This window comes from Pteropus vampyrus, unplaced genomic scaffold (assembly GCF_000151845.1).
Source record: "Pteropus vampyrus isolate Shadow unplaced genomic scaffold, Pvam_2.0 Scaffold140, whole genome shotgun sequence".
Classification (NCBI taxonomy): Eukaryota; Metazoa; Chordata; class Mammalia; order Chiroptera; family Pteropodidae; genus Pteropus; species Pteropus vampyrus.
The window spans coordinates 5,028,704-5,038,188 of NW_011888921.1; the positions used below are offsets into that span (position 1 = coordinate 5,028,704).

Here is a 9,485-nt window from a genome sequence, read left to right on the forward strand (position 1 = left end):
ATTATCTAGAAAGTTTGTCAGAATACAGATTATAGGGATTCAGAAGGTCTGGGTGGGGCACTGAAATCTGCTTTTTAACAGACCCCCGGGTGATTCTGAGTCACAACCCAGGCCAGACCATGAAAAGGAAAGTTAAGCATTCTGTGGCCATAAGCTGCTCTGTTCTCCAGTTGAGGGGTATCTGTTTGGAAGGCAAGCAGGCAGAGAAGTGATTTGATAATGAGGGCAGGACTGGAGATCGTGAACACAGTAGAGGACAGGGTGAGTGGGGACAGATTTTGCCCTCCTCTGACTTTTGGCTTCTGGGAGTGGTGGTGGGGGCAGAAGAAGAATGAAATCAAGGCTCTGAAATCCTAATACCAGTGCTGCTATTCCATTTTACACACCCTTGGTTAATTCTCATCAACTGTGAAAAGAAGGTCATAATAATTTTAAAGCATCCTCCAAATTTCCTGCATTCCCTTAGTCTTGCCCCTGAAGCTCAGTAAGCCTAGATGCATTCAGACTGCAGATGTCATTCTGGCTAATGGCCAGAAGGTGGCAGCAACACATCTCTTTATTTTCCAGACTGACAAACATGAGAAAGATTTTTTTCAAGTGCTTCAGGGTTACTTTTCAGTTTAACTAAGTTATTTGAACGAGGTCCCGTGCTAGACACCACTGACACAAAGGCGAATAAGACATGATCGCTGCTCTCGAAGATCATATCGTCGGAGCAGGGCGGGGCAGGGAGTCAGACATATAAACAGTTTAGTGGCTGTGTGACCTTGGGCAAGTTGCTTAACCTCTCTGTGCCTCAGTTTCTTCAACTGTAAATGGGAATAGTCATAATATCTATGTCATAGGGTTATTGTGAAGATTAAAAAGTGCTTGGCACATAAGAAATGTTAGCTATAGTTACTATGCGATACATTGAGAGAAACGATGAGACAGACAGAGAAGATATCTAGAGGGCTCCCTACCTGGAAAAATGGAGCCCCAAAAGATGATGGGGAAAGAATTCCACTCTGGTGGAGCCCCTCTGTCAGTGGGGACCCTGCAACTAGCCCAAGAGAGATCACTTTGAATAGAACTGGACTCCTTCTGGCTGAAGCTCATCTTGGCTCCTACAGACCCAGAGCACAGAACACCAGCAGGGCCTGACCCACCAGGCCACCAGGCCACCAGGCCAAGCTTTCCTGGAAAGGGAGCCACCATTAGTTCACTACGCAGCTTCAGACAGGCAACTTTGTCCCTCTGAGCCTTGGGTCCTACCTGTGACGGGAAAGAGGACCATGGGAACCAAGGGACGGCACTGAGCTCCACACAGGGACACTTTGGAGAGTCAGCTGTAAAGTCAGCTATTACAGGAATAGCAGGGACATGGAGCTAGGGATGTAAAGAGAAAGTTCTAGGAAGGCATAGAGATCTTGGGGAGGCCATTAGACTTTTCCCAGGATGTGGAATGGAGGTCAAGCTAATCTCAGACCTCAAGAGGCAGGGAGATCCCAGCTGACACTGGTTACAAGTAATTAGGGTTGTCCTTGCTCTGTGTCTGTTTCGTCTGTCACATGGGAGGAAAAGAAAGCGATCAACAGTGTTGAGCACCTGCTATGAGCCTCACAACATGCTGTTTTATGTACAATACCTCATGTAGATTGCACAACATCCCTGGGAGAAAGGTGTCATCCTCCGGATTTCACAAATGAAGAAACTGAAGCTCAGAGAGGACAAGTGATTTGCCCGGAGTCACACAGCTAGTCAGTGCCCAGGCTGATGGCCTGATCTTCTCTCTTTTGACCTTTTCCTCCAACTCACTTTAGCCTCAGCTGCCCACTCCCTTAGAAATGCCCTGGGAATCTTATCCATTAATACTCCAGCTCCAGAATCACAAATTCATGCATCATGCTCTCTGAAAACAACTTCCTACCCTCTCAGTGTCTCTTTCAATTTCTTTGTACTATGACCTTGGCCTTGTATTTTCTTTGTACTTCCTTGGCCTTGCCTTGGAGTCCAGCTATGGACCTCTTTACTCTACCAATCTCCCACTGTCTCTTGCCCACACACCCTTCCTCACTCAGCCTTGAGTCCATGGCCCATCGTTCAGTAGCTCTCTTGCCGGTAACCTAAACTTCATTGCTTGCCTTCCTTGCAAACCTCTGAATACATCTAATTGTCATTTCTCTCCAAGCCTTCAAGCAGAAGAGCAGCCAAGGGCAGCAGAAGGAGGAGGGGTAATAATAACACTGGCTAATACTTATACAGCAAGTCCTGTGTGCCAAGCACTAAGTGCTTCACATATTGTAACTCATTTCAGCCTCCAACACTATGAGGGAAGTGCTAGTATTATCATCCCACTTGTGGATGAAGACAATGGGGTGAATTGAGGTTAAATCACTCACCCAAACCAAAGCACACAGCTAATTAAGCTGAGGAGCGGCGATCAAATCCAGGCAGTCTTAATCGAACCCAGAGTCCACGTCTTCATCAGTATATTATTTGCCCAGTACAGAGGAAGATGAGGTCACCTTCCACTCTCTCCATCAGCCAGGAAGTACTTGGCTCCATCCACCCTGGGTCCAGCACTGCTCACAGCCACTAGTAGGGACAATCTAAAAGAAGTACAGATTCTCATTGCATTAGGGGCTGATAGTATCACTCAGGAGATAAATAATAATAGTAATAACAATAAAAATAGCTTACATTTTCAGTGGTTATTATATGTATTCTAGGTATTTTACACATATTTATTCATTTAATCCTCCCAAGAACACTGAGATGGAAGCTACAGTTATCCTCATTTTACTGAAGGACATGGAAGAACATAATAATGAGCCTAAATTCATACAATAGAGCGTTGAGTCAGATGGGAAGCTTGGCAGCTGGATGCCAGAGCTCTGGCTTTGACAGCAGTCCTGGTTCCCCCACCTGTCAAGCCCCCTACCTCAAACCTATGAAGAACTCTATCCCTCCCCATTCCCAGGAGTTAGAGGGGACAGGCCCTGGTTTATCCATCTGTCCCCTCTCTCTCATTCTCTTCCCATTCCCCTGGCAACCAAACCAGACCCAGCTTTACTCCCTCCACAGCTCCCAGAGCCCTGCTGAGGAAGTTCTGGTCCCTTCTACTCTAAGGCATCTGAGTGGTGAGCTGGGAGCTTAAGCAGGGGAGGGGATGGGAACCCCAACTAGAATTCTTCAGGCCCAGCCCAAGGGGCCTCTATATTCAAAGGCCCAGGTCTACTAGCAGCTCTTTATAAAGACAGGGCCTGAGCTGGTCCTCCTAGGCCTTGTTTGCCCCTCCACATGCTGTACAAGCTCAGACTCCCAGTTTTCTCCCTGAGGATAGCAGGCAGGGGCAGGGCAGGGCCTGGGCTGAAATCGATGGGGCTCCAGGCCAATAGCAGCTGGGGCTCAGAGCCTAGGATTGCCATAGAAAGCACCAAGTCTTCCCCAGGCTCTCCTCACCCCTGTCAAACCCCCTACCTCCAACCTGTGAAGAACCCTATCCCTCCCCACTCCCAGGAGTTAGAGGGGACAGGCCCTGGTTTATCCATCTGTCCCCTCTCTCCCATCCTCTTCCCATTCCCCTGGCAACCAAACCAGACCCATCAAGGAGAAGAACCTGGCAGCTGTGCAGGAAGAGACTAATGGCCCGGAAGGAAGGAGGAGCCTGGAAAGGAGACTAAGGCGGTAAGGATGTGAGCCGGCAGGCGGGCGTTGGCTGATCTTAGAGGACACACAAAGAGGGGGAGGCTTCTCTGCCCTGCAATGCTGAAGGAGTTGGCTGCCAGGGGAGCCACCTTCCTCACTGCCTCAGCCAGAGATCCAACCCGGAATCCCAAACCTACTTCCCCACACATCCAGCTCTTGTCTCCAGGGCCAATCCAAAGCAGACCTGACCCTACTGGAGAGCCCTGGAGTCCCCAGAGGCTGCAGCTCAGTGGCTCCTGGCAAACCCAGCGGGCCTCAGCACCCTGGCTCCTGCAGACCATCCAAGCTGCCTCTGTCCATTCCTGGGCAGCCTCTGCCTGCATTTTGAAACCATTTTATAAGCAAAGGCCAGACGTCAGCCTTCCCGCTAACTCCAGGGTGGGGAGGGTAGGAAGATATATGTGGGGGTGGGGGGGAAGAGTGTTTGCGTAATGTGTGTGCACATAGGTATACAGTGCTATTATACACATGCATCTATTTGTGTGCACTAGCTTGTGGATCCGCTCTGGCCTTTCTCTGCTTTCAGTCCTTAAACCTTTAGGGATGGGCATCTTCTCTTTTCCTATCTCATCCCCATTCAGCCACGACCATCTCGATATCTGCAGGTCTCCAATACCAGAAACCAGTTCCTGCCAGTCCATCCATCTCTCAGCTTTGGCAGCAGCTACCACTCCTCAGCCCCCTCCCCTACCTACCTAAGAAATCACTCTGTTTCCCGTAAGGCTGTGACTGAGCAGCAGTTGGTTGGGGGAAGGGAGGATCCAGTAAAGCCAGACAGCGTATACTGGCTCATTCAGCTTAGCTTCTGCCTGGGCACAGACCCTGCCTAGTGGGACCCAGAGCTGGGCCCAGTCGCCCTCGCCCTCAGCCCCTTCTGGTGTGCCCACCCTGTTAGGGCTCTGGGGTAGATCTAGGTTTGGGAGCTGTGTCTTTAAAGCTGAGACCTGGGCAGACAGACACCCCCTGGCCATGTGTCCAGGGGAGGGGGAGGGGAAGTGGCCAATCCATTAGCGGAGGAGCTGGCGCCAGGCAGCAACCCTTCACAGGGCCCTGGGGATTACAGAGAGATCAGCCCTCCTCCATCCCCCTCAGCTGTTTCTGCCCTCCTGTCCCCCATATCTTCCTGGGCGTGGTGACAAAACGGGCAGCTGACTGCAGGTGAAAGCAGAGCCTTGCCTTAAGGGGACAAGTGGAGGCACAGGCTCTGGGGCCTAAGCCAGGCCAGCTTTTCATCCACCTGGGCCACCTCCTCCCTATTCACATACCAGAAACCTGTCCTTTAAACTGCAGTCCTCCTATTCCCCAATTTTTACCAGCTCTTTCAGGCAGAGACCCCAGCTCAAATCAAGCCGATCCTAGACTGCAGCTCTGGATGCTTGCTGGAAGTCGCTGACCTCCAACCCCGCCTGCTTGTGGCCTGTAGTCTCCATCCCTGCTTGCTTCCCCATCAGCAACAGGGGGAACCAAGTAGGCAGTGCGCCAGCAACCAGAGAGGAGGGTGCGGCGCTCCTGCTGCTCCGCAGGGGTGGGGCGTCCCCCTCCCCACTTAGCCGCACAGTCAGGCCAATGGGAGGAGCTGCCCGTTCCCCCCCTGAGTCCACAGGACTATAAAGCCGCCTCGCAGAGGTCTGCAGCTCTGGGATCAGCTCCGCCAGTGTTGACTGCCCATCCTCAGCCGCCATGAGCCATCCGTCGGGCCTCCGGGCCAGCGTCAGTTCCACCTCCTACCGCCGCACCTTCGGGCCACCGCCCTCACTATCTCCAGGGGCCTTCTCCTACTCGTCCAGCTCCCGCTTCTCAGGCAGCCGCCTGCTGGGCTCGGCGTCCTCCGGCTCCTCGGTGCGCCTGGGCAGCTTCCGCGTCCCCCGGTCCGGCGCGGGCGCCCTCCTGCGCCTGCCCTCGGAGCGCCTCGACTTCTCCATGGCCGAGGCCCTCAACCAGGAGTTCCTGGCCACGCGCAGCAACGAGAAGCAGGAGCTGCAGGAGCTCAACGACCGCTTCGCCAACTTCATTGAGAAGGTGCGCTTCCTGGAGCAGCAGAACGCGGCCTTGCGCGGCGAGCTGAGCCAGGCCCGGGGCCAGGAGCCGGCGCGCGCCGACCAGCTGTGCCAGCAGGAGCTGCGCGAGCTGCGCAGGGAGCTAGAGCTGCTGGGCCGCGAGCGCGACCGGGTGCAGGTGGAGCGCGACGGACTGGCAGAGGACCTGGCGGCACTCAAGCAGAGGTCAGGGGCCAAGACGGGGTGGCGGCCGTCGAGGCAGCTGCGCCTCGCTTCCCTCCCTACCAGCCACCCGAGGGAGTGGCTTCCCTGGTCAACCCAGGCAGGCATGTGCAGGCAGCATCCTCTCCCCCCTCCCACCCCATCCCACCCCGATCACTATGTCTCCCCTGTGTATAAAGGGGCCCAGCCTGTTAGAAAATGAAGCAAGTCCATCAGGCAGCCCGAAGACCCCTCCTCAGAGTCCTGGGCAGTAACAGCCTCTACCCCAGGTTCTGGGGAGCGGGGAGGACCGTGACCCCACATCTCAGCCGCTGCCCGCTCTTCCCGCCAGGCTGGAGGACGAGACGCGCAAGCGGGAGGACGCTGAGCACAATCTCGTGCTCTTCCGCAAGGTGAACCCGGGCCCCGTCTCCCCTACCCCTAGCCTGCGTGCCCAGGGGGGCATCTGTGGGTGCAGGGAGGTGACCAGAAGCCTCCAGAGGCGGACAGGGTGGGCTTGACCCTTCCTTGGGCTGGGCAGCCCCGGCTGAGCAGCCTTCCCTGCTCTTGAACCCCTACTGCCACCCTATGAAGGATGTGGACGACGCCACCCTCGCCCGCCTGGAGCTAGAGCGCAAGATTGAGTCTCTGATGGATGAGATTGAGTTCCTCAAGAAGCTGCACGATGAGGTGCGTGTACCCGAATATCAAGGGAGGCTTGGGAGGTTGGAGGTGGTCGCGTTAGAGCTGGGAGGCAAGCTCTTGGCGAAATTGTCAGGCGGAGCAGAGGAATTGCCTTGGGGAAGCCAAGTGAGATTGGCTGGGTAGACGCAGCCTACAGGTGGTTTTGCCTCCGCCCCTGCGCCACCTGGTGGCGAGCGGTGGAGCTGCACCCGGGAACCTAGCCACGGGCTCAGTGCGGGCCGTGCGCGGGCTGTGCAGTTCGGTGAGCGCTGCACTCCCTGGCGCCGCCTTCTGTTCATTCAAGTGTTTCTGCTCTTTTCTGTGCGCGAACTGCGCCATCCGCATGGGATCTGCGCGGCGAACTCGACGTCTTGTTACCCTGGGCGGCAGGAGCTGCGAGACCTGCAGGTGAGCGTGGAGAACCAGCAGGTGCAGCAGGTAGAGGTGGAGGCGACCGTGAAGCCTGAGCTGACAGCGGCGCTGAGAGACATACGCGCGCAGTACGAGAGCATCGCGGCGAAGAACTTGCAGGAGGCAGAGGAATGGTACAAGTCCAAGGTGCGAGAGACCCGGAGGATGTGGGGAGGTTGGGAGGATAGGGCGCTGGGGCGAGGGCTCACCCGGTCCACTCACGGCCGAGTTGCCTCCATTCCGCAGTACGCGGACCTGTCCGACGCCGCCAACCGGAACCACGAAGCCCTGCGCCAGGCCAAGCAGGAGATGAACGAGTCCCGGCGCCAGATCCAGAGCCTGACATGCGAGGTGGACGGACTGCGCGGCACGGTGAGTACCAGGTTGCGCACCTGTGCCCGGGGTTGGACCGTGAGAACTGTTCCCCCCTCTGACCCCCGCTACCCCCTCAGAACGAGGCGCTGCTCAGACAGCTGCGGGAGCTGGAGGAGCAGTTTGCCCTGGAGGCCGGCGGGTACCAGGCGGGTGCTGCGCGCCTCGAGGAGGAGCTGCGGCAGCTAAAGGAGGAGATGGCGCGGCACCTGCGCGAGTATCAGGAGCTCCTCAACGTCAAGATGGCCCTGGACATCGAGATCGCCACCTACCGGAAGCTGCTGGAGGGCGAGGAGAGCCGGTGGGAGCGGGACTGCTGGAGGGCGGTAGGGTGTGGTCGGATGGGGTGTTCAGAGATGGGGAGTGGCATACACAGAGTAGCTGACCACTTGCTTTGCCTCCAGGATCTCCGTGCCCGTCCATTCCTTTGCATCTTTAAATATAAAGACGACTGGTGAGTATCCTATACTTGGCTTCCAACCTTTCTGTCCCATTGTCCACTTCTGCGCTGACCGGACTCTTGCTATGGTTCTGTGCTGAAACTGGTGAACTACTGAGTCCTGGTCTACTCTTGCCCCCGACCCTTAAGCCCTACTCCTCACAGACGAGAGTGAGGGCTTTAAAGGAGAGAAATCCCAAGCCTCTTCCCTCCCACCCCTCACCTGCTTTTTCCAGTGCCTGAAGTGGAGCTTCCCCAGGACAGCCACAGCCGGAAGATGGTTCTGATCAAGACCATTGAGACCCGGGATGGGGAGGTGAGATCGGTCATTTGAGACCAGAACCCCATCGTTTCTAATATTATTTCTGAGCCTAGCCTGGCTACAGCTGATCTTAGGTTATTATGGGTTAGCGGTTCTTGGGGGTGGGAGGGAGACAGGGAGATAGAGAAGGTGGATGGATAGACTGGAGTCTCAGCTGGTTATGCCAGAGAGGGGGACACCATGCCCCCAAAGGAGCTGGAAGGAGGGTGGTACTGAATGGTTTGTGCCCTTCACACGCCTTACTCCCAGCAGGTAGTGACAGAGTCCCAGAAGGAGCAGCGCAGTGAGCTGGACAAGTCTTCTACTCACAGCTATTGAACCTGTTGGTCCAGAGCTCCCTGATCCTGCCCTAGGCCTTCTCAAACCCTAACACCCTAACATCAGTCCTTGAATGAGTCTCTGCTCTCTCTGCATGTGTCTAGTGGATGGTAACTCACCCCTTCCCTGGCCTATAGCCAAGCCCTACCTACCCAGCAGCAGCTGGGCCTCTCCCTGTCCTAACATAGAGATGCAACCCGTATGTACCCCTATTCTCACCCTGGTAAGAGACCAATGATCCTCAGGTCAATCCTGCTCCTACTATGATCCCATGTTTAGTGGGGCGGGCCAGGGTCTGAGTTTCACTTTCAAATCAAATAAAAATGCTGTCAAGAGAAATCCCTCCAGTGCATTTGTGTCTGTGGAAGTGGAGGTACCTGTGGGGAGAAGGCTCAGCAGTATTTCCCCTTGTCTCTAGTCATTTCTTTTCTGAATCCCACTATCTTGGCATCTATGACTCTTATCTACCCTTCTGACTTTTTTCTCCTACCTTTCTGTTCATTCCTTCTCAATTTCTATTTCCCATTTGCAGCCCTGAATATCCAGGGGCCTCTGGGTGTCCCATAGGCCCCTCAAATTCAACATATCCGAAACAGAGCTCCTTGTCAACCTCTCCACCATTCGTAATTATGCTCTTCCTTTTAGGTTCCCCACATAGAAGAAGACACCACTAGAAGCTCTGTTGCCCAAATTAGAACTCACCTCACCTTACATCCTTTTCCTTTCTTCATCTCCTACCCACCATTGGCAATTCTGTTAATTTTACTTCTTAACTGTCTGATTCTCCTTATCCCCACTGCCACCACCCTAGTCTAAGCCACCATCATCTCATGTGGGTTATACTATTTGCCTCATTGATCTCTTTTTCCTGTCCTGGCCCTGCTACCCACCTAAACCTACTCAACATTTAGCCAGCAAGTCAGATTCTACTGCCACCACCCCTGACCCCACTTGAACATGTCAACTTCCATGCTGTCCTCCAACTTCATTCCATCTGATCCCTGCCTTCAAGTCAAAATCCACTTCTAGATTTAAAATGATCTTCACTCAA

At 54.5% G+C, this 9,485-nt stretch overlaps 1 protein-coding gene across 1 annotated transcript; it reads left to right on the forward strand.

Annotated features, from left to right (window-relative positions):
* Positions 1-5,132: 5,132 nt before the first annotated feature.
* On the forward strand, positions 5,133-8,773 carry PRPH (peripherin). The gene is made up of 9 exons (XM_011368271.1): positions 5,133-5,912; positions 6,241-6,301; positions 6,483-6,578; positions 6,963-7,130; positions 7,230-7,355; positions 7,436-7,656; positions 7,760-7,809; positions 8,031-8,110; positions 8,369-8,773. Exons 1-9 carry the CDS (start codon positions 5,371-5,373, stop codon positions 8,432-8,434), a joined length of 1,410 nt encoding a protein of 469 aa, XP_011366573.1. The 5' UTR covers positions 5,133-5,370; the 3' UTR covers positions 8,435-8,773.
* Positions 8,774-9,485: the final 712 nt, after the last annotated feature.

Coding starts and splice junctions, on each gene's coding strand:
- PRPH (XM_011368271.1), top strand. CDS start 5,371: ATGAGCCATCCGTCGGGCCTCCGGGCCAGCGTCAGTTCCACCTCCTAC. Junction 7,131..7,229: donor AGGAATGGTACAAGTCCAAG/GTGCGAGAGACC, acceptor TCCATTCCGCAG/TACGCGGACCTGTCCGACGC. Junction 7,810..8,030: donor TTTAAATATAAAGACGACTG/GTGAGTATCCTA, acceptor TGCTTTTTCCAG/TGCCTGAAGTGGAGCTTCCC.